The 23,193-nt window shown below is 59.7% G+C and overlaps 2 protein-coding genes across 9 annotated transcripts in view; both read right to left on the bottom strand.

The window, feature by feature from the left end:
* Positions 1-1,280: 1,280 nt before the first annotated feature.
* On the bottom strand, positions 1,281-16,193 carry SUSD2 (sushi domain containing 2). Its single transcript, XM_049698468.1, has 15 exons — positions 16,061-16,193; positions 14,396-14,603; positions 14,065-14,216; positions 13,420-13,587; positions 12,750-12,924; positions 12,430-12,631; positions 12,113-12,198; positions 11,760-12,028; positions 11,527-11,670; positions 11,272-11,430; positions 10,670-10,918; positions 10,281-10,553; positions 9,989-10,165; positions 9,745-9,847; positions 1,281-9,617 (listed from the first exon to the last, which is right to left on the bottom strand). The coding sequence occupies exons 1-15, from the start codon at positions 16,134-16,136 to the stop codon at positions 9,593-9,595; spliced, it is 2,466 nt and encodes an 821-aa protein (XP_049554425.1). The 5' UTR covers positions 16,137-16,193; the 3' UTR covers positions 1,281-9,592.
* Positions 16,194-18,466: 2,273 nt separating this feature from the next.
* CABIN1 (calcineurin binding protein 1) overlaps positions 18,467-23,193 on the bottom strand; it is a 97,996-nt gene continuing 93,269 nt past the window's right edge. For 7 of the 8 annotated variants that reach the window (XM_033439658.2, XM_033439652.2, XM_033439654.2 and 4 more), the window contains 3 exons: positions 20,862-21,026; positions 18,945-19,171; positions 18,467-18,847 (listed from right to left, as the gene is read on the bottom strand). In XM_033439658.2, the coding sequence (XP_033295549.2) occupies positions 18,704-18,847; positions 18,945-19,171; positions 20,862-21,026 (536 nt within the window). In that variant the 3' untranslated portion in view covers positions 18,467-18,703. The remainder of the gene's footprint in view (positions 18,848-18,944; positions 19,172-20,861; positions 21,027-23,193) is intronic. The other variant, XM_033439657.2, reaches the window with a different exon arrangement.

Below are 23,193 nucleotides of genomic sequence, written 5' to 3'. Positions count from 1 at the left end.
GCAAGCCAAATTCATATATAGAAATTCATCACTACCAATCTGGGTTTATTCTGGGAATGCGTGATTGGTTGAACATTACAAAATCAAGCAATGCAATTCACTGTATTAACATGCTAATAGAATAAAGAAGAAAAATCATTCACCATCTCAATAAATGCAGAAAAGCATTTGATAAAATCTGCCAACTTTCACAATAAAAATTCTCAGTAACTAGAAATAGAAGAAAACTTCCTTCATTTTATAAGTTGCGGCTACAAAACCCTACAGTAAACATCATACTTCATGGTAAAACATACAAGCCTTCCTTTTGAGATTGAGACCAATTCCTTTTGAGATGGAAACATGCATTGCTAGCTTTCATCATTTCCTTTCCGTACTGAAAGAGAAGTCCTTGCCAGGGCAATAAGGTGAGAAAAAAGAACAAAAGGTATAATTGGAAAGGAGGACATAAAACTGTCAATATTTGTAGATACTTAACAGGTAAACTGTTAGAATTAAGTCAACTGAACAAGATCACTGGAATCAAGGAAAATATACAAAAATCAATGATATTTCTACATCATTCACAAATAGAAAACACTTTTTTGAACTGAAATCAGTTACAATAGCATTAAAAAAAAAATCCATGCCTAGAAGTAAAACTAACAAGTATGCAAGACCTCTACACTGAACACTGCAAACTATAACCGAAGAATTTGAAGAAAACGAATAAATGGAGGATTATACTACATTCATGGACTAGAAGGCTTAGTGCTGTGAAGATGCCAATTCTCCCCACATTCACCTATAAATCCAATGCAATCCTAATAAACATCCTCACAGGTTTGTGTGTGTGTATGTGTGTGTGTGTGTGTGGAAATTGGCAAGCTGATTCTAAAATTCATATGGAAACACCAAGGACCAGGACTAGCCCAGGCAATCTTGAGGAAGAACATGAAGGAGAGGGACCTCCCTGGTGGTCCAGTGGTTAAGACTCCAAGCTTCCAATGCAAGAGGCCTGGGTTTGATCCCTGGTCAGGGAACTAGATCCCGCATGCCACACCTAAAGATCCCATGTGCTACAGCTAAAGAAAAAGATCCCGCATGCCACAACAAAGATCCCGCATGCTGCAACTAAGACCCAGTGCAGCCAAATAAATAAATAAAAATATTAAAAAGAAAGGAAAGATATGGCCAATTAAAAAAAAAAGAACATAAAGGAGGACTCACATTACCAGATGTCATGAACAAGCTATGGTAATTAAGGCCATTTGGTATTGGTGCAAAAATAAACTGGGCAGGGCTTCCCTGGTGGTGCAGTGTTTAAGAATCCACCTGCCAATGCAGGGGACACAGGTTCGATCCCTGGTCCAGGAGGATCCCACATGCCATGGAGCAACTAAGCCCGTGCGTCACAACTACTGAGCCTGTGCTCTAGAGCCCGCGAGCCACAACTATTGAGCCCATGCGCCACAACTACTGAGCCCATGCGCCACAACTACTTAAGCCCGTGTGCCTAGAGCCCATGTTCCGCAACAAGAGAAGCAACCACAATGAGATGCCCGCTTACTGCAAAGAAGAGTAGCCCCTGCTCACCGTAACTAGAGAAAGCCCACGCAGCAACGAAAACCCAATGCAGCCAAAAATAAATAAATAAAATTTAAAAAATAAACTGGGCAATGGGACAGAACAGAAAGTCACCTGACCTTTGACGGAGGAGACACGGCAGTGCAGTGGGAAAAGAATGCTGTTTCAATAAACAGTGCTAAGTCAATCAGACAGCCAGATGAAAAATGTGTATCCTGACTCCTACCTCACACCATGCACAAAAAATCATTCCAGATGGTTGGCAGATCTAATTATGAAATATCACACAATAATACTTTTATAGGAAAATACAGAACAGCTTTGTGACTTGGGAGAAGGCACGTGTTTCTTAAACAGGACACAAAAAGTACTAACTGCAAAAGAAAAAAATGGATAAACTGACCTATAGAAAAATTAAGAACTTCTGTTCAACAGAAGACATTAAAATAGTGAAAAGGCAACCCATGGAATACGAGAGCATCTGCAGTGCTTATATCTGACAATAAACTCTTACCCAGAATAAAGAACTCCTAAAAATCAATTAGAGAGCTCTAGATAGATAACCTGATGGAAAATGGCAAAAGACGTGAACACATCTCATAAAAGAGGAGCTCTGGATGGCCAATGAACATACAAAGAAATGCACAGCTTCACTAGTTGTCAAAAAAAAAGAGCAAAATAAATCCACAATATGCTACCACCATATACCCATCAGAACAGCCAAAATCCAACAGACCAACAATGCCAAGTGTTGGCAAAAATACGGCAAAATGGGGACTTCCCTTGCAGTCCAGTGGTTAAGACTCCACACTTCCACTGCAGGGGGTATGGATTTGACCCCTGGTTGGGGAACTAAGATCCCACACTAACATTCCACTTCTATAAACAAAGTACAAATACAGCGGTTGTTTTTTTAAAAAATAAAAATATATGGCAAAATGGAATTGCCATTCGCTGCAGGTGGGAACATCAACTGGTAAAACTACTTTGGAAAACCAATATTACCTACTAAAACTACCACACTCCTACCTCATGCCCAGCAATGCTACTCCTAGGAACTTACCCAATATAAATGCATATGTCTGTAACTGACCAGGACCCTATGGGGCCTTCCTGGAATAGGCCCTGCTCCTTCCAATGTCCTCCGCCTGCCTCTCTGTCTATAGAAAAACTTTAGTCTCCAAGGCCTTCCCTGAGTTTCTGAGAATACATTTAATCAGAGAAGTGACAAATACAGAAAGAAAGGAGAATAGCCAAGCAAGACAAAATAATAATAGTTTAGCCATTAAACAAAGTCAAGGACCTTCAGTTACTCCTCAAGGGCTACAAATAATATTCTGAGCTATGTCCTTTGAGCCATTTCGCAGATACTAAAACCCCCACCAGGTGGAAGAAGTTAACTGCATGCTGCCCACTAGCACATAGACCCCAGACCAGTTGGAACCAGAAGGATGACGATGTTGACTCCCAATTACCTCACCACCAACCCATCAGAAAAATGTCCACGACCTGACCACGCACCCTGAAACCTCCCTCCCTCACCCTGTCTTTAAAACCTTTCCCTGAGGGACTTCCCTGGTGGCGCAGTGGATAAGACTCCACACTCCCAATGCAGGGGACCCAGGTTCAATCCCTGGTCAGGGAACTAGATCCCACATGCATGCTGCAACTAAGAGTCTGCATGCCACAATTAAGGAGTCCACGTGCTGCAACTAAGGAGCTGGCAAACTGCAACTAAAACCTGGTGCAACCAAATAAATAAATGAATTAATAATAAAATAAAACCTTTCCCTGAAAGCCGTCAGGGAGTTCGGGCCTTCTGAGCATTAGCTACCTAGACTCCTTGCTTGGTCTTGCAATAAATGCTGCACTTTCCTTCAGCACAACTTGGTGTCAGTAGATTGGCTTTACTGCATGAAGGCGAGCAGACCCACGTTTGGTTCGGTAACACATCTGTGCATCGAAAGACACATACGGGCTTCCCTGGTGGCGCAGTGGTTGAGAGTCCGCCTGCCGATGCAGGGGACACGGGTTCGTGCCCCGGTCCGGGAAGATCCCACATGCCGCGGAGCGGTTGGGCCCGTGAGCCATGGCCGGTGAGCCTGCGCGTCCGGAGCCTGTGCTCCGCAACGGGAGAGGCCACAGCAGTGAGAGGCCCGCGTACCGCAAAAAAAAAAAAAAAAGAGACACATACAAGAATGTTTACAGCACTAGCCATTATAGCTCCAAACTGAAAACCACCCCAAAGCGCCTCAACAGGGAAATGGATAAACAAATTCATTAGCTGAAATAATACTCAGAAAAACTCTAGGATTCCACCTGTGTGAAGGACAAACCAGGCAGAACTCGCCTATGGGGTGAGAAATTGGTGGTTGACCTGAGAAGGAGGGAGAGGACAGTGTCTGATAGAGAAAATGTTAGGGGTGACCAGAGTGGTGGTTCACTGGGCATGCTCACAAGCTGTACCCTGAGCAGTGCACTCTCTTGCTTACACTTATACTTTATTTAGCAGAGTTCCATCAAAGAAGCAGGGCCCACACCATGGGAACTGGGCAAGGGGTCCCTGTAAGGCTACTGTCTCCCATGGGATGCTGCAGCCTGAGGTCCATGAGGCAGAGTCAGGAGGGAAGATGCATGGAAAGTGGAGGGAGGATCCAGAGCTGACTGGAGCCCACGAGGATGGCCTGAAGCCCACATCCCTTCTTGTTGCCAAGGGCGACGAAGGTTTCTTGTAGCAGCTGGACTGCTTTGTCACACACCTGACCCAGGAGAATGGACTGAGGGTGGACTGGGAGGAGGTGGAGTAGTTGCCTGGATTCCGCTGGTGCTTGATGAGCTGGGTCAGCAGGCGCGCCACAAGGAGTGTGACTTACAAAAGAGGTTGCCAATTCCCTTCCGCCCTCCCAATCCTGCACAGGAATCTCTCTTGTGGTCCTAACCCAAAACACATTGGGAAGGGAATTCTGGGAATGCCGGTCAGCCTGACGGAGGCCCCACAGTGTGTTTCACTAACTGACAAAGAGCAAAAAATCTGAAGGCTCCTTACGCTGATGAGGGTGTAGGGGGCCTGGCAATCGCGTAGGTTGGTGGTGAGTGTCAGCGGGTACAACTCTAGGAGGAAAACAAATGTGTCGTTTAACCAGCCCATCAGACTTCCCCGGTGGCGCAGTGGTTAGGAATCTGCCAGCCAATGCAGGGGACACGGGTTCAAGCCCTGGTCTGGGAAGATCCCACATGCCGTGGAGCAACTAGGCCCATGCGCCACAACCACTGAGCCTGCGCTCTAGAGTCCGTGAGCCACAACTACTGAGCCCGCGTGTCTAGAGCCCATGCTCCACAACCAGAGAAGCCACCGCAATGAGAAGCCCTGGCTCGCCACAACTAGAGAAAGCCAGGGTGCAGCAACAAAGACTCAACACAGCCAAAAATAAATAATATAAATAAATTAAAAAAACAAAAACAAAAACCCCAGCCCATCATCTTGTGTGAATTTGCCCTACAGGTGAACCCGAACTTACTTACCAAGCACAACAGCGTTTGAAGAAGCAAGACTGCCCACCACCTGGGCAATGACTAAGTAAATTCCTCTGTTTGAGTTTTAAACTTTTCTAATTGTAGTAAAATACAAATAACACAGGACTCCCCTGGTGGGTCAGTGGTTGGGAATCCGCCTGCCAATGCAGGGGACACGGGTTCGAGCCCTGGTCTGGGAAGATCCCACATGCCGTGGAGCAACTAAGCCCGTGCGCCACAACTACTGAGCCTGTGCTCTACAGCCTGCGTGCCACAACTACTGAGCCCACGAGCCACAACTACTGAAGCCCACGTGCCTAGAGCCCGTGCTCCATAACAAGAGAAGCCACCGCAATGAGAGGCCCGCGCACCACAATGAAGAGTAGCTCCCGCTCGCCGCAACTACAGAAAGCCCGTGCGCAGCAATGAACACCCAACGCAGGCAAAAACATATAAATAAATTAAAAAAATAAAACAAATAACAAAAACTTTACCGTCTTAACCATTTCTAAGGGTCCAGCACAGTGGCATTAAGTACATTCACATGGTTGCACAACCATCACCACCACCCCTCTCGACCTTTTCATGTTCCCAAACTGAAACTGTCCCCATTAATTGACAGCTCCCAGGAGTTCCCTGGTGGTCTGGTAGTTAGAATTTGGTGCTTTCACTGCCACGGCCCGGGTTCAATCCCTGGTCAGGGAACTTGCCAAAAACAACAGCTCCCCATTTCCCCTCCACAGCCCCTGGCAACCTCTATTCTACCCTCTGTCTCTATGAATTTGCTCTAGGGACCTCATGTAAGTGGAATCATGCTGTATTTGTCCTTTTGTGTCTGGCTTACTTCACTCAGTATAATGTCCTCAAGGTTCATCCATGTTGTAGCAGTGGTCAGAATATCCTTCCTTTTTATGACCCGATAATATTCCATTGTACAGACAGACCACATGTGATTATCCATTCACCTGTTGATGGACACTTAAGCTGCCTCCACCTTTTGGCTATCGTGAATAACGCTGCTATGAACATTGGAAGATCCACTGAATTTTTTAAAACCTTTTGCACATAGTATTTATCTTCAACACTGATGAAAAACATAAGGCCATCTTTTCACATCTCTGCCTGTTGTGTATAGTTCAGGGGACCAATTGCTGCAACACATAGACCCCAAAATGTACTATGGCTTACTCACAAGGGAAGTTTATTTTTTGTTCCCAAAGCAGTACTGGATGGGTGAACAGGTGGGGATGGGGAGATCCTTCCACATGCTAGGGACCTAGGTTGGCATGGCTTCCAGTCACCTGTGCAACATCGGGAGCAGGGGGAAGGGCCTGCAGGGGGTTGCCTGTGGAGGTGTTAAGGACCAGCCCTGGAACTGCCCCACCCCCTCCTGCTAGAAACCAGGCACATGACTGCACCGACTGCAAAGGGTGCTGGGGAATGTAGTCCAGTGCTTTCGGAAGGGCACCCGGCCTGTGTGGCTGCAGAGTACCTACTGGACCTCACTTCTCTAATGGCTTCTGTCCTCTGAAATTCAGCTGGAACCAGACTCCTCCAAGAAGCACCCACCTGGCCTCCTGCTCCCACAATGCACTACACCGATCACACCCTCCTCCAGAGCAGCATGGACCATGGGGACAGGGGTCTCCCAGCAGAGGCCTGGCCCAGGGCAGGGACTCGGTCACCTGGGGCTTTGTGGGAGGAAGCAGCCTGGCAGAGGGGTCCCTACTCCCCACATTGGTCCCTTCCCCCCACATCAGCCCCTTCCCACTGTTCAGCCAACAGGAGGCCCAAGTGGGAGGCTGGAGGGGAAGTGGTGTTTCCCCTCCTCGGGAGGCTAGAGGCCTCTGTTGGTGGGGCAACTGCCTCTGTGGTGAGGGCCCCACACAACCGCATGTTCTCTTTCTTGGGGACCTGGCCTGGCTCCTTGGCCTCCCCCACCCTTTGTCCCTCGCTGGCTCCTATTTCACTTCCCAGCTCTCTCATTACCTGCATTTCCAAGTCCCTGGATTACTGTCCTCAAAATCCCAACTAGTACAAGGGACAGGGGACTGGCCGCTGGGTTCTGGTGCCGTCACTCCCTGGGGCTGTGGTTTGGGGAGACCACCTCTCTGAGGCCAGGGTGCCTACCGTTGATGTTTCTAGGGAGTCTCTGCCCAGCTCTGGGATCTTGTGCCCTCACACAGGCCCTGCAGCACCCCAGACTCCTGACGGGTCCCTGGGAAAACCCCTGCCAGGTGTTGGGGCTTCCCAGCCTGGCCGGCCCCTGGCACTGGGAAGGCCTGACGTCTGGGGCCAGGGCCACGATGTAGCCCTTCTCCTGCCAGGGCAGCTCCAGGGCCTACCTTACAGGGACAAGAGTAGGGTAGGGGGCCTGAGGGAGGCCATGCTTTACTTTCAGGATGAAGCCTGGCAGGGGAGGCACCTCTACTGCTGCCCTCCACGTTACTCCTCAGACCTGAGTGCACTGCCCATCCTCTGAGCCTTTGCCCAGGCTGTTCCTCTACCTGGAAAGCTCTCTGACCATCACACCTCTGAGGCCAGTCTGGGAGCAGTGATGCTGCCCCTGCCCTCCTGCTCTGACCAGGACCTGACCCTCACCCACCGTCAAGGGCCTGGCCCAGCCTGGCTCGGCAAGGAGGCACTGGAGCTCAGGTTGGTGGGAGGCCAGCCCTGCCTTACCTCATCTGCAGAGAGGAAAGTACCTGCCCAGGGGCCAAAGGGTGGGCCCTCAGCCCCCCTGTCCTGAGCTGGAAGCCCAGAGGTTGGGGGGAGGTGGGTGGGGTCTGGAAAGACAAGAAGCACTGACCCCATCCGCCTCCACCAGAGTCTCCTCAGCACCACCCCCAGGACTCCCAGCCCCCCAATCTCGTCTTAGCTCTGTTCAAATGTGCCCCACTGTGCACACTCCAGGAATCCCTGCAGACGGGATCTGCCGCTGCCCCTGCCCACCCCTCTGCCAAAGGTGAGGCTGAGGAGGTAGGGAGGCCTGGCCTCCGATCCAAGTGGTCAGTGCCAGCTGGACGACCTTGAGTAACCCATGCAACCTCTGAGACTGGGGGACGACTCGAGGTCACCCCCCCAGATGAGGGAGACGAAGAGGTGGGTCTGCATGAACCTTGGCCGGGGTTGTGACCACAAGCCTGCTGGCCCAACTGCACTGCTCTCCCTGATGGCCTGGGTCCCTGTGTAGCCTCCGCCTCCACTGTTCTTACCCTCTGCTGCCCCCACGTGGCCACTCTTGGTGCTGCGGTGAAGGGGCTTCACTCAGCCTCCCAACCAGGGCTCCAGATCTCGTGGGCAACCCCCTGCCCCTCACTCCTCTCAGGCAGAGCTGCCCGCCCTGGCCAGGCGGCGCCAACCTCCAACCCCACACTCCCGGGTGCTTTCTCCATCTAACACCTATGATGCAAATCTGACCCCATCCTACCCTGCCCAGGCCTGCCCACAGCCCCCATTCAGCACCCTTGCTACAAACGGGGCAGTGATGGCATGAGGCCTGGGCCCTGTACTAGCTTCTGGACACTCCTGGGCAAAGGGCTCAGGGACCGGGACCAGTTGGGCATCGCATTACCAGACTGCCTCTGGGGCTGTGACAGGGCAGGGTGGGGGGCCCAGGGCCAGGCTGCCAGCTTGCTTGCTCCCTACATTGGGGGAGGGTGGGCCGCCCAGCCCTGTCCCTTCTCTTGAGTGCCCAGCGTAGCACCCCATGGAGAACGCTTCCCCTCCCCGCCACAACATGGTCATTGTTCTAGATCCCACTTTACAGATGGAGAGACAGAGGCTGGGGAGAGACCGGTCCCAGGTGACCTGCCGGTGGACGAAGGCCTCAGACCCAGGTTGCTCTGGGTGCTGTGGACCGCACAGGGCAACCGTGGGACTCCCCGGAACCGAGGTGCAGCACGAGCATGAGGACACCAGGGAAGGAGCACCAAAGGCTTGTTTTCTCCCCCAACAGGCAGGGAGGGGTGTTTCAGGAGATGTTCCAGAGACTTAGAATTACAAGCCTGGAGCTTAGAGGGTGACTCTCCACACCCAAGTCTGGACCCACCTACAGTCTCAGGCCAGGCCCAGGGTCTGGGAATCAAGGCAGCTCGGCCCTGGGGCCCCCTGTTGGGGCACCACGACTCAGTATACTGGGAATCAGCATCATGGGCAAGGGATCTGAGGTACTGGTACTGGCCTTTGAATATCAGGTGCTGGAGTATTAGGGCTCGGGAGACATGCCTCAGAATTCAAGGGTACGGAGTCTCGGGCCTGGGGAATTAAGAGGGGTATGTGGGGAACAGAGCCTCGGGAACTCCACAGTGACCACTCAAGGTCCGGGTCTTTGGTGACAGAGCAGGGCACCGGGCTTTAAAAGCTCAGGTTCAGGTGTCCGTGTCCCAGGTGTATGGTGGTAGGGATTTGTGGATCCAAGTACTGGGGTGCACATTCTTGGGAGTTTGGGAGGCTGGTCTTTGGCCCCGGGGAGGTCCTGTGTGCCCTTGGCCGCCGGACAAGCGTGCTTCCCTCAGGGTTGCGAATCCCAGACGGCCCTGCAACAGAGGCTGGGTCTAGAGCAGGCCCGGTGGTCCCACCCGCGCCCCGGGACGCCAGGAGAGCCTAGGAGGGGCACAGAGCCTAGGAGGGGCAGACGGGGGTCTGGGAGGGCGGGGGTCTCACGTGTTGCTCTTCCTGCGGCATAGGAGCACGTAGACGAGCGCGACGAGGGCCACCACCGCCAGGCCTCCAAAGATGACGCCCAGCAGCACCGCGTAGCTCCGTCCTAGAGAGGCGGCAGGGCGTAAGGCGTGGGTGGGCGCACACGTGCAGGGCACGTAAGCGGGGCGGGCGCGTGGGCGGGGCAATGCTGGGGGCAGGCCGAGAGCTGGTGGGAGGGGCCGGTAGGTGGGCGGGGCATCCTCACCTCGCTGGCAAGTCGGGGTGGGCTGGGACCAGGTGCCATCAGTCTGGCAGGTGCTGGCCTCGGCCCCGGCCAGGCTGTAGCCGCTGTCGCAGTGGAAGTGGACAGTGGAGCCCACCAGGTACCTCATGCCCTCCTTGTGCCCGTTGGAGGGCGGAGGCAGCCAGCCACAGGACACCACTGGGGCAGGGGTGGGGCACAGACGACAGGCCTGAGCTGCTGACCACAGCCACCAGCCTGGGGGGCCGTGTCCCAGCACCCAGTGCCCGCCGCCCTCACCCACCACCGCCCTCACCGGGCTGCAGGCTCTGCGCGCGAAGCAGGTGCTGCCTGTGGACCAACAGCGTGGCGTTGCCCACGCTCAGGCTCCCGGTGGCCGCCACGTCGAAGTTGCAGAAATTGTTGTCCCCACACAGTTTGGCCGCCTCACTCTCCAGGCTGGGGCTGGAGGTGGTCTCCTCGGGGAAGAGGGGCAGGAAACCGGGGTCATGCTTGGGCTGGAGCAGGAAATTTTCCACGAGGAACTTGGAGTCGTAGGTGAGCAGGGAGGAGGCGTTCTCCACAGCCCCTAGGGAGACAGCAGCAGGCCTGGCTGGTGGGAAGGCCTGCGGGCTCCCACACACACACCTCCACTGAGCACCCCCCAGCATGGTGCCCCCTCCCCTCCAGCCTGTGGTCACTCACAGTCAGCCCCAAACTGGAACAGTTCTCGGGAACTGGCACTGGGGGGCAGGACCTGGCCGCTGCGCAGGGTGAAGTCGTCTGAGGGGTTGTCATTGAGTGTCCCAAGGAGGCCTCGTGTGTGGGTCAGGAACTTAGCGGGCAGCAGGACCGCCACACTCAGGAACGGACCCTGGACGCTGACCTCCAGGCCGGCCCCTGATGACAGCATGACTGATACTCTGTCCCCAGCAGCTACTGACAGGAACATGCCTGGACACAGGGGGAGCTGGGGTCAGGGCCGCCCCTGTGGGCACCTTGCCGTGACCCCAGAGCCCCGGGATGCATGGGCCGGCACCCATGGGCTCAGGGGCAAGGGAGGGTGTCCCCAGGGCCCAGCCTGCTATGACACTCCACCACCCCGGGTGGTGGATCTGAGGTGCCCAGGCCCTAAAGGGGGCCCCCATACCAGGGCCGTGCGTGGGGGTTGCCTGTCGGCCCTCACGCCCTGACTCCACCTCCCCATCTGCGCCCTGGACACGGCCTGCTTTCTGCCAGGGCCAGAGAGAGGTGTGGAGGCCCCGGTGGGGAGGGCAGGGGAGTGGGGCCCCCACCATCCCACTCACCCTTCAGGTCCATCCAGCTTTGCTCCTTGAAGCTGAGCACCTCCTGGTTCAGCAGCACCTGCAGGGCCCCCGCCCCATCCCTCAGCCGGACCTCTACCACATCTGAGTTGCCCTCCTGGACAGCCACAGCAGTCAGCCCTGTGCCTCGGTCCTGAGAGCCTGGGATGATGGGTGCAAAATGGGGTCCACTCGGCTCAGCCTCCCCCTCCCCAGGGATGACCCTGAGCCACCCAGAGCCCCAGGGCCCAGCCTCACCCTCGGGCGTCATCCTGGTCTGGGCCCGCGCCTGCAACCTCAGGTCAGTCCCAGAGGCCTCCAGCAGCACATACTCGCCGCGTCCGTTGAATGTGAAGTTGGTGCCATCGAAGGTGACAAAGTGCGGGTCCCCGAAAGCGGAGGCTGTGGAGAGCGGAGGGTCAGGCAGGTTGCCCTGGCCCCGCCCTGCCTGGCGCCTCGCCCTGGCCAGCACCTGCCCAGGCAGCACCCACCCAGGCGCGGGGGCTGGTAGCTGTGGCAGTCGCTGGAGGGCCGCCTCTGCATGTAGCGGGAGCACTCGGGCGCCCAGAGGCAGCAATAGTAGAAGCTGATGACGTCGTAGATCCAGTGGGAGAGGCCCGGCACGCGGGGCGGCACGCGGTATGGGGGTGCGCCCCAGTCGTGGCCACGGTCTGGGGTGCTGCCACTGGTGGAGTCGGCTGTCAGGAGCTGTGTGCCTGCCGCCGTGTAGCAGCACTGCTGGCCTGAGCCATATAGGGGGCTGGGGACACAGACAGGTCAGGGCCGCCTTGGCACCCTGCCCCCAGCCCCCACCCCGCACCCTGCCCACCGTCTCCGTGCTCACCTGGCTTGCACGGAGCGAACGCAGTGCACAGCCCCTGGGTGATAGGTGCACACGCTGCCGTGCTCGATGTCACAGCCGTAGTCTGCCTGCAGAGCGGCTGGTTGCTGTCCCCTGCACTGGCTTTGCGCTCTGTCATCCCCTCCCTGGGAGCCAACCCCTCTGGGGCCCTGGGCCCTCAGACCCCAGCCTTACCTCCCAGGTCTCTACCTACCTCCCCCTGCACTGCCTTGGACGGCACAGCCGTGTGCCTAGTTGGGGCAGCTGGCCCCGCCTGTCCCCTCGCTCCCTCCTGGGCCCTGACTGGGGTGGGGGCTCACTTGGAAGCGGCCAGAGTCAGCCTGGGCCTGGGCCAGGGTGCAGGGGCAGTCGGGCACCTCCTCCAGGAAGTTGGGCAGCTGGTCCTCCAGCTCCTCCCAGGCCAGGCACTGAGCTCGGGCCCAGGCCACAGGGTCTGCCCGGAAGTCATCGCCCAGGTGCCAGGCTAGCGCGTGCTCGTTGCTCCAGAGTGCGTGCACGTCCCTATGGGGACACATGCACACTAGGGACCACCCTTCCTGCCCTCGGCCCTGGCTCCCCATCTAGCGTGGGGGCAGCAGGCAGACAGGCCCCAGCCCATCTGCTGCAGGGCGGCCCTTACTTCTCCCCTGCGTGGTGTTTGCTGTTGACAATGCGAAGGGCACCCACTTTCCACCTCTGGTAGTCTTGAGGTGCAGGTTTTGGTGTGAAGGTGAAGGAGCCGGAGTTGGTGATGCTTGTGGCCAAGGAGTACAGGTATGACCACGCTGCCGTCCACTCCCGGGAGTACGGCTTCCCTGGGGGAGAGAAGGCCTTGTCAGCCCCCGGGCCTGTCCGAGTCCGAGGAACCCCGGGGCATGGGGTGGGGGGGTGGGGTGCCGGTCTTTGGTGCTCAGAGAAGCCTGGTAGATGGACAGAAGGGTAGACAGATGACCACCATAGGAGGCCCTGCCCTGTTTGGGGAGGGAGCCAGGCCCAGGGCCAGCCATCCATCCAGGGGCTCAGAGAGGATGGGGCAGAGCAAGCCTTTTCTGTTTCCAGGATAAGCCTTGTATCCAGGAGCGGAGAATGGCCACACCTCCTCCTAGAGCTGGTACCCAAACAGCCAGGGCTCCCCAGCTTCCCTGTGCTGCTCCAGCCAGTTCCCCTTTCTTGCCTGCACTCTTCCCACTAGAAATCCCCACCTGGATTACCCCCACCTGGAATCCCCTTTCTCCCATCTCTGCAAGCCCCAAACTCCTGACCCCACCAAGCCCCACAGAGGCAGCCTAGGGTTACTCTGCTGGCCTCACCTGTCTCCTCGTAGCCCCATAGCTCTACGGTGATGGAGTTTGTGGGCAGAGCCAAGGTGTTCCAGGTCAGGGTGAGGTTACCCTGGGTGCTGGCGGTGCCGTAGTACTGCCAGCGGGTCTCGTTCACCAGCTGGCTCTTTTCGGACACTGACACTTTGCTGGGGTGCACTGGGCAGGGGGCAGGGGGCGGGGGTGAGGGGTGAGTGAAGGCCCAGGGCCCAGGGGGTCCAGGGGAGGAGGCCCGGGGCTCTTAGAGCTGTGGGGACCTCCCAAGGACAAAGCACAGCAGTCCCTCAGGAGCGATGCTCTCCCCCTGGCGGCAGGAAAGGGCAGGAACTGGGAGAGGCAGGGCCCTGCCCCCACCCATGCTCAGGCCTCTGTCCTCCACCTGGCTGCTCCCCTCCCCTGGCTGGCCGAGCCACACTCCCTCTGGGCTGGAACTCCTGCATGGGTGCCAGCGGTGGGGAAAGGAGCTTGGGGAGCCTGCACCCAGGGAGTCGGGCGGGCCTCCAGAGGGACAGGTTCACCCAGAGCAGGTGGGCCAGGTGTGCATAGATTAGCGCCACGGAAAGTCCCTGTGAGGGGCCTGGGCCCGGGAGGGTGCGGCCTGGTGCCTCCAGTCTGGACCAGCATGTTGGGTCTCACCAGCCAGCCAGGTGCCTGAGCGTGGGAAGGAGCGGCCATTGTCCATGGAGAGCGTGAAGGGGATGCGGCCGGTCTCATAGAGCAAGGGTGACACACAGTGCACTCGTCCCGAGGAGTCCACGAAGCCGCGGGTCTGGATGCTCTCCTTAAAGCTGTGAGTGTGGAGGAGGCAGGAGAGGCTGGGCCAGCGTGGGCTGACCTCTCTGAGGCTCCCAGCCTCCTCCCTGGGGAAACCATCTGGCCAGCCGTCCCAGTCCTCTGTCCCGGGGGCTCCACCCAACCAGCCAGTGGGTCTGAGCCCCAGCGTGCACAGAGCCCTCGGGCCTCCCACCTGCAGATCACGCTGTCAGTGGGGTTGGACCAGTTGAGATGCTGTATCACAAAATCCTTGCCACCCATGATGGAGCCCGAGTAGGGCAAGATCTCCAGGCAGAAGTCCCGAATGTCCGAGCAGCAGCTGGCCAGGCCGAAGCAGGTCGGGTGGCAGGAGCACGGCCCATCCTGGACTCCACAACGGTGGGAGCAGCTCCCCTGGGCACCTGGAGGAGGGGGCCCTGAGTGCCCAGCCTGGCCACCCCATGTACAGGGCCCACATCTCTTTCCCCCTCGAGCCTGTTAGAAGCATCCCCAGGAGAAAGTTGGCCAGGAATTGCACTGACCACCACGTGGACCCAGTGGAAACCCATAGGGCCCGTGGGGTGGGGTAACTCTTAGTCCAGTTGGCCTGAATGACTGGCTAGAATGAGGGGAGATTTGGGGAAATGTGTCCAGACATAAAACTTTTTGGGAGGAGCCCCTGGGCAGACTGACCCTCAGCTACCAAGTCCGGTACCTGACGGCGTCCTCAGATGGCTACACGTGCCTGACCCCTTGACATGGGCCGGGGACCTGTCTCCACTCCTAAAGCATCAATGGACCGGCAGCCTGGAGAAGAACCACGCTGGCTTGGCCGATCTGGGGTCTGGGATATGGCTACTAAGAGTCCCAGTGGAGGCCCACTAGGGGCTCGCGCCCAGGCTGAGTTTGCCGCATCTCACTCCGCTGGGCAGTGCAGGCTCACCGGTTACGGCCCCACCCTCGGGGGAGAAGGCCAGGGGTTCTCCCCTTCGTTTAGGGGAGAGGAGGGACAGTTCCAGCAGAGGACCCAGCCAGGCCAGGAGAGGGGACAGGGTGGTTTGGTGGGGGGCTGTGGGCACCCATCGCCCTGGAGCTGGCCTGGCTGTGCAGATTGGAGGGTGGAGACTGGGGTGGGGTGCAGGCCCACGTCCCATCTGGCCCTTCCCTGCCATTCCCCAAAGGGGCTGGTCAAGGGCCAGGCTTGGGCCTGAGCCACCACTACGGGCCCTACTTCACCCAGCACAGGGCCTGGCACTCAATAAATATGTATTGACCAAGACTATGATAGCTTGAGGGGGTGGGGAAGGAGGCCCAGTGATGACTGTAAGTGAGATAAGTGGACGGAGGGTGTTGGTGCTTCCCTGAGATGGGAGATAGGCCGGGGAGCTGGCAAATACCAGCTCAGCCCAGCCCAGCCCAGCCCGGGGGCCAGGGTCCCGGCTCTGGAGTGCGTGGCCTTCCCCTAGACTTTCTCAGGTTCAGCCCACCCTGAGAAGGACCCAGAATCCTGCCTCTGGCCAGGCAGGGGGCCCAGTGGGGCTGGGGGCTCTTCCATGTACAAACACACCCTCCATCGGCGCTTGAGGTGCAGGCCAAGGGCTCTCCAGAGCTCACCACACCCTGGCCACCTCCCTCCCAGCCCGCCACCGCCTTCTGGCTCCCAGCAAGCTTAGGGTAGGCATGGCCCAGACACCCCCATCCCTACCAGCAGCCCCTTGACCCTGGGCTCCCCAGAATTTCTTCTTAGCACCCCTAGTATGGTCACAGATGGCCCGACGGATGGACAGAGGCTGAGCCCAGGGAAGTTCTGCCCCGGGTCTGACTACAGCGGGCAGATGGACAGACAGACGGGGGACAAAAGGGCAGCGTGGGGGCGTACCTGCTGCAGGCCAGGGGCCTGGGTCGGGGGCTGTCACCAGCAGCAGCAGGGTCCAGGGCAGGAGAGACAGCTTCATGGTGCCTGCCTGTGTCTGCAGCCAGCGCAGCAGTGGCTGGGAGGTGGCGGCGGCTCACTCCCCACGGCCTGGCCCCGCCCCACGCTGCCGCCCCGCCCCACCCGGGTCCCCTCTCAAAGTCCACAGGTGTCCTATGCGCCCTACTTGCCCAGTTAGCACATTCCTGGCCCTTGGCCCGCGACTCGGGGAGGGGGCCCACGTCCTGAAGCCGGATGTCCGGAAGCTGCAGCTCAGACCCTGGATCCCACCCCGGAGCCTGCTCTGGGGAGCCAGGCCAGGCTCCTAAAGGGGATGGGATGCTGCAGTGGGGATGAGGCAGGGTTGTCCTTGCAATCCCAGGATTCCAGCCCCTCAGGTCCCAGGCCACAAGCCTGGCACCTCAGCTTCCCTGCAGGGAGCAGGGGGTCCCAGTTCCTCCCCACAGCCGGGTGGGGTAAGGGAGCAAGTGACTTCCTGCTGGTGCCTGCTGCAGGCCGGCTGTGTGGGCGCTGGGGGAGGGCTCCCTCTCAGGAAGGGTGGGAGCTGTCAGACACAGCTCCGTGGGGATCCCTTTTGGAGGGAGGAGGGGAAGGGGGAAGGAGGAGGGGAAGGGAGAGTTGGGGAGGAGGAGGAGGCAGGAGGTGAAGGGGGAGAGGGGGAGGGGAAGGGAGAGAGGGAGAGGGGAAGGAGGAGGGAGGGGCCTAGCCTCAGGCAAGTTAACCCTGGGGGTGGGGTGGGAGCTGAGGCCAAGACCCCGGTCTCCCCTTGGCCTGGCTCTCTGGGCCCCTGGGTCAGTCTGAGGGCTCCAGACGTGCTTCCGCCCTGGGCTGGGGACCAGGAAAGGAGCCGCCCGGCCCCACCCGCCCCTACCCTTTCACTCTCGATATTTACATAATCTCTTCTTTGTATATCTTCCTCCTATTGGTGCCGGTGAGGAGACTGAGGCCCAGACAGGGAGGGGGCGGTTAGGTCACCGGGAGAGGCATCTTCTGGGAGCCTCCAAGGTCAGGGTATGGGGGGAACCCAGGCCTAGGACTCACTTGGGCTCTGCCACCTGGGCCCGGGGTCTGGACAGGCAGACAGTGGCGGTTTCTCAAGACGTCTGAAGGAGACAGGGTCCTGGACCCCTCAGGGAACTGAAGGTAGCGGGGCACAGGCTTTGGCCACATGACCGGCCTTGGCCGCGGAGGTCGGCCAGCCTTGTTCCTTGGTCACCGCCGCCTCGCAGCTGCTCCAGAGAGCTGGGCTGCCACAGGTGTCGGGAGCCAGCCGCGGGAGTTGGAACCAGAAGTCCCAAGTGGATTACTGGTTGTTCAGAGCACTTCTGTGGGCAGGTGCCCTGGGTGTGGGCACTGAGGTCCCCGGCCAGCCTGGGGGCCAGTGCTGGGACCCGCCCGGGCCCAGAGCACAGCTTAGGGAAGGAAGCTCCTGGGGAGGGACCGAGGTGTCCTGCGCCCCAGCCAGGAAGGGCCCTGGGAGATGGCTAGGCTGCTCCCAGGAAGGGGGTCTGTGGACGGGGGGAAGGAAGGTGGCCACCTCCTCTCCCCAGCCTGAGCCAGAAGCCAGGAGTGCAGCGTGGGGGCCCAGGGGGCTCAGCTGAGTAACTGCCGGTCCCCTCAGGCCCTGCGGCCTTGAGAAGGGCCTGAGTCAGTGCCAGTTCAGCGCCCTGGGTTCCCACATGGCTCTGCCGGGCCTGGGCTGGGGACCCTGCAGTGTCCAGCCTCTTGGGCCTTTCTTCCCAGGCAGTGGGGGGTGGGGGCACAGCGTCCAGCCCACGAGGGGCACAGCGCAGCAAGAAGGGTCTCTGTCCCCTCCCCGGACAGAACGCCTTTCAGAGAAGGCCCCCAGAGCGGGACCGGCCCCCAGCTGTGGGGCTGGCGGCTGGGCCCCCACGGCACGGAAGGGCTTGACACTGTGAAGGGCAGGTGCTCCCACAGAACAGACGGGCTTGGAGCTGGGATGGTGGGGCCAACATCACTCTGCTGGGGCCCCACGTTTGTATCTCGCACCGAGCCCCCCGGCTCATGTGGCTGGTCCTGTCAGAAGGCGAGTATGGTGGGACGTCAGCGCCACCCCCTGCCTCAGGCCCCTCCCCAGGGTGCCCATCACATTGGGGTGCAAGCCACCTCCTCAGCACGGCTGGGACCCTCCTGACCCGGACTCTGGAGGGACGTGCCCTCACCCCTGTGCTCCTTCCAGGCCTGGCTGCTGTCTCTCCCGGGAGAGTCTGCCCTGTGTGGCTCCCGCCTGCTCCCCGGGTGCCTGTGGGTCAGGCCCTGACCTGGCCTGGGGGAGGAAGGCCCAGAAAGCCTGGACAGGGATCGCCACCCCAGGGGACAAAGAGGCCAAGATGACTGTTTCATCTTTATTAGAAAAGCAACCAAAAAAGGACCCTCCGCTGCCGTGACCCAGACAGAGCCCGTGGAGGGTGGACGAGGCCGCCTGGCTGGGGGCGGTCACGTTTACAAAGAAAATCACTTCATAAAAAAGGAGGCGGGCCCTGCTGGGCTCCTGTGGCCTGTGGCCCTGTGGTCGGGACGCCCCACCGGGCGGGGCGTGGGGGGGTGGTGGTGCGTGGGGAGTGGCCCTCAGATGTCCATGTAGTCATCGTCCTCATCTGTCTCGCTCTCCAGCGAGGACTCCTGGCTCGATGTCTCCAGGACCTCCAGGGCCGGCTGGCACAGGCTCTCCTTCCTCACGTTGGCAGCCGACTGGGCAGACAGGATGGCTGACTGCACAGACCGGGTGAGGCAGTGGTCAGTGGCAGCCTGGCACCACCACCCCACCCCCCACCCCCAGCCCTGTGTCCCACCCAGGACCTGCAGTCACCTTCAGCTTCTGTTTGGTCTCCTCTGAGATGCTGCCTTTGGGCGAGAGCAGGGTCGGGGTGGGCGGCGTGACGGTGATCTCAGGGGGGAACTTGGTGGTGGCCGAGGGGATGACCAGCTTTGGCATGTTGGGCAGGAGGCGTGATTTGGCCCGGCTGGGCTCAGCCTTGCCCGGGTGGCCCTCGGGTGGCTGGGCACTCCCACCACTGGGCACCTTGGAGCTGGCAACTGTGGGGTGGACCCAGTGGACTGAGCCGGGCTCTCGGCCTCCCGGGCCTGCCTGCCCCTCCCTTGCTTGGGGCTCATCCCCCGCAAACCCTGCACCACAGAGCCACCAAGACGCCTCCTCTGGCAGCGTCAGACCGCCCTACCCTCTCTCTTTAGGCCTGTGCTGGTTGCCAGGCTCCCAGGCCTCCTCCTGTCTCTCTGCCTCCCCGAGGGCCTGGCTCTGGCTCTGGGCTGTGGGGCACCCCCAAAAGCACAGTGTTCACTGGGTGCCCAGGGCTGGGACACGGGCAAGCCCTGCACCTCCCAGGCATGCATGTGAGCTCTCAGACCATCCTAGTGAGGCAGGAGATAGACGAGCCCCCAGGGCGAACAGCTGGAGTTCGCTCCCCGTGGACAGATACTCCGAGATGAAAATAGCAGGACAATTGAGAAAGGAGGCTGGGCCCTGCCCAGATGAGGAATACAGGCCACATATTCCTCATTCTCAAGTCAAAGAGACCTTCCTGACTAGAAAGCTCCTTGGAGGTCAAAAGGGGAGTGATGCTCACTACCCATCTAGGTCTCTTCCCTAGAATCCATCTTGGCTAAGAGAGGCACGCACACAGGGGAGGGTCCTGAGATACACCAAATACGGACTTGGAAGCAGGCAAATCAAGATGATTGGCCAAAGGAAACCCGGAAGAAGTGCCCCATGTGATTCAAACTAGCAGGAGGGCGCCACTCTCTCTCTGAGCCCACCTGTGTGTCTATCCACGTGTACTGTGCACTTTTTCCTCCTAATAAACACTTTACTTGTTTCACTACTTTCCGTCTTTATGGGGATTCTTTTCTGCAAAGCCGAAGGGCCAGGGCCTTGTCACTAACCACTGGCCTAGTGGCTAGGGTTCAGCGCTCTCACTGGCCGGCAACCAAAACCCTGCTTCGAGCGGCTGCGGGCCGAGGCCACCTGAGATCACTAGGACACACATTCTATTGGTCATTCCCGCCACAGGGAGGATGCTGGGGCTCAGAGCCGGCCACTCAGCCAGCATCCACTTTCCCCTCGCGCCTCAGGATGAGCCGGAGCTGGGAGGCAGCAGTGTGGGCTGGCAGCCTCCGGGAGCCGCAGCCTGGCTGGTGTCCACATTCTTCCGCTGCTCCATGGCTTTAAAAGGAGCGGGGCTCACTCAGCCCCCATGCCCGACTCCCTCGGGCTGGCACCAAGCCCTGCTGTCCTGAGTGGGGTCTGCGAGAGGCCCCAGCCCTGAGGAGTCCCCGAGGGGCCTGGCTGGTTGAGGCGGCTGGTGGGAACGGGCTGTGACTCAGACACAGACACGGACACAGACATGACATGGATGCCCATCTGGCTCCGCCCAACCCGGCCGGCCCTCTGCCCACCCCTGCCTCCTCCCCGCCCCACGCCTGCCCCTCCCATGGACCCATCTGGGCACAGGCACCCCTCCCTCTCGGCTAGGCCACCTTGGCCTGGGCTCAGCACCTCCCGAGCTATTCCCCTCTGTGAGGCGGGGGTGGGGGTGGGGGGTCTCAGGCCCTTCCCTCCCCCGAGGAAGCTCTCCAGCCAGGCCTTCCCTGCCTGGCCTGCCTTTCTTGTCTACCTCACCCCCAGGCCCACTCCAGGCCCCTCTGTCGAGAAGCACCCGCTGACTGCTGGCCCTGGGGGCCGTGATGGGCTGCTCCCGACTGGCCTTACCCTGGCTGCATGTGGGCTCAGCGCCTGTCCGGGGGACCGCCTCTGCTGGCCAGCAGTGCGGCTCTGCTGGAGGGCCCTCGGGGGCCGTCTTCACCTGCTCGCTGCACCGCGGCTCCTGGGGCAGGAAGCCCGTGCCCTCTGCCCCTCCTGCCAGCTCTTCTTCCTCTGTGGAGACACAGCACGGCTATGGGTGACACGCCCCCCACCCTTGGGATAGGGGCCTCCACCTCCACCATGGCCGCGCAGGGGCTCCGCTGGAACAATCGCCCGGGTGGGGCCAGGCTGCTACCAGCAGGAAACCGCTCACCCCTGTGGACATGCTATGAACCTGACACAGTGGGGGCCCCACCCCAGCTCACAGGAGTGGCCACTGGAACCGAACAATCCAGCTAAGGACAAAGTAGATGGAGCGGTGGCGGGCCTGGCGCCCTCCTGCCAGGCCACACCTTCCAGGCGTGAGGAGGGGGCTGTGAATCAGCCTCCGTTGTGCAAGGTGGTCAGTCGGCACAGGGGCGCCTGCCTCCAGGGCCCCCGGGACGTCCGGCCTCTTTGCACTCCCATTCCTCCTCCTTCCCCTTGAGGCCCGGACTCTCCTGCCACGCCGACCATGACTCCAACACCCAGCCGCTCCCCACTTGCGGTGACACTGGCCCCTCCCTGGCTGGGCAGGGGGACAGATGGGCCTCTTGCCTGTTGGCTCCAGTCCTGGAGGACAGCACCTGCCCTGCTGCCTGGCCGCAAGCCACGCCCTCCCTTCTCGGTTCTGACTGCCCGGCAGTCAGGGTCACAGCCTCTTCATTCCCAGGGTCCAGCTCCACACGCTGCCACAGGCAGGGATGGGCCCTGCGGAGCAGGTGGAGCAGCAGGAATCCTGTGGCCCCGCGGCAGGAATGGGTCACTGCACTGGGCACGCACCCACGATGCGATGCAGGCCCGGCGGCTGTCTGGTCCAGGGCCTTCCATAGGTGGCAAAGCCCTGCCTGGCTGGGCCCAACACTGAGGGCCTGGCCGAGCGACCTGGAGCGGCTGCTTGGGTTAGGGGAGCGGGCAGGGGGCTACCTTGCTGTGAGCAGTCTACAGGCCAGGCTGGCAGGAAGCGAAGTCTGCCCTCAGGGGGCAGGTATCAGTCCCTCCTGCCCCCAGGGCACGGTCCGGCCTCCCTTCTTGATGGGTGGCCAGAGGAGGAGGGACACTCGAGGCAGGGAAGTCCAGCAGAGACTCAAGCACGTGGAGAGGTGCTTCCTAGGCCAGGCGGCCCTGTGAGGAGGACCACGGCGGGGTGGTGGGGGTACCAACGGGGAGGGGACCTGCCTGGTGCCTCAGCCTTCAGGGAAGAGCTATCTGGGGCTCCCCGAGCCCCCAGGCCTCAGGCTCTGTGGAAGCAGGGGGACGGGCTGGAATCCTGAGCCATCGGGGCAACTCTCCCTGCTCCCTAGGCAGACTCACAGCCTGGCCGCTGAGTCCCCAAGACCCAGTGTCCTGGAGGCGCCCCTGACCCAGGCTCAGACTCTCCCTGGCTTCTCGACTGGCACGAGGCCGGCACTGTGGCCCCCTCAACCCCGTCCGGCGGGCGGCACCCTGCACAGACAGGTGCTCCCTGCCCTGAGTCCTGATCCAGCTGGTCCCACGGCCTGGAGCCCCCACTCCCCACCCCTGGAGCCCTGACCACCTCAGCAAGAGGGACCCTCAATCACTCATGGGCCAGGCACCGTCAGCAGGAAATCCGATCCTGGCCTGTGGCGGGCAGACACCCAAGGAGACAGGGAGGTGAGCAGACGGGGGCAGCGATGGGCAGTGTCAGGGCCCTTCTTGGGGGACGCACAGTGGAGGAACTGAGGCCTCTAGCCAACAGCTGGCGAGAACCTGAGGCCACCAACAACCTGAGAGTGCCCAGGGGACCAGCTGATGGCCTGACGCCCCCGAAGTTCTGATCCTCTGGGGCAGGAGTCAGGCGGGGGCGGCGACAGGCCAAGGGACGGCAGCCAGGTCTTCGTGGAGTGAGTGGCTTCCCCAGGCCGTGGACGGTCATTGCCGCCACCCTGTGAAGTCACCCCCAGCAAAACCCGCCTGTAGGGCCGTGCTCACCGTCTGCCACCGTTGCTCTGCTGGGTGTGGACAGCGAGACACATGGGACAGCAGAGAGGAGGGGACGCCCAGGCCACTGGGTGGAGCCGCACCTGTGGCCCTTCGGCCTCAGAGGCTCCTCCCTAAACACTCGGCTGCAGGGGCTACCTCAGGGGAGGTGACCGTCTCAGGCCGTGGTCAGCACCGCTCTGACTGGCTGGGTAGAGGGTCCCTGCACTTCCCCACCTTCAGAGCAAACTAGGGACCC

The sequence above is a fragment of the Orcinus orca genome, chromosome 15 (assembly GCF_937001465.1).
Source record: "Orcinus orca chromosome 15, mOrcOrc1.1, whole genome shotgun sequence".
Taxonomy (NCBI): Eukaryota; Metazoa; Chordata; class Mammalia; order Artiodactyla; family Delphinidae; genus Orcinus; species Orcinus orca.
Note: the sequence above shows the minus strand (reverse complement) of the source record. Positions and strands in the feature narration are given on the sequence as shown.

Bases quoted from the DNA above. Each gene is read 5' to 3' on its own strand.
- SUSD2 (XM_049698468.1), bottom strand. From the start codon at position 16,136: ATGAAGCTGTCTCTCCTGCCCTGGACCCTGCTGCTGCTGGTGACAGCC. The intron at 10,166-10,280 runs GTGAGGGCGGTG...CCCCTGCCCCAG, and splicing joins CGCGCAGAGCCTGCAGCCCG to TGGTGTCCTGTGGCTGGCTG. The intron at 9,618-9,744 runs GTGAGACCCCCG...CCTCTGTTGCAG, and splicing joins TGCCGCAGGAAGAGCAACAC to GGCCGTCTGGGATTCGCAAC.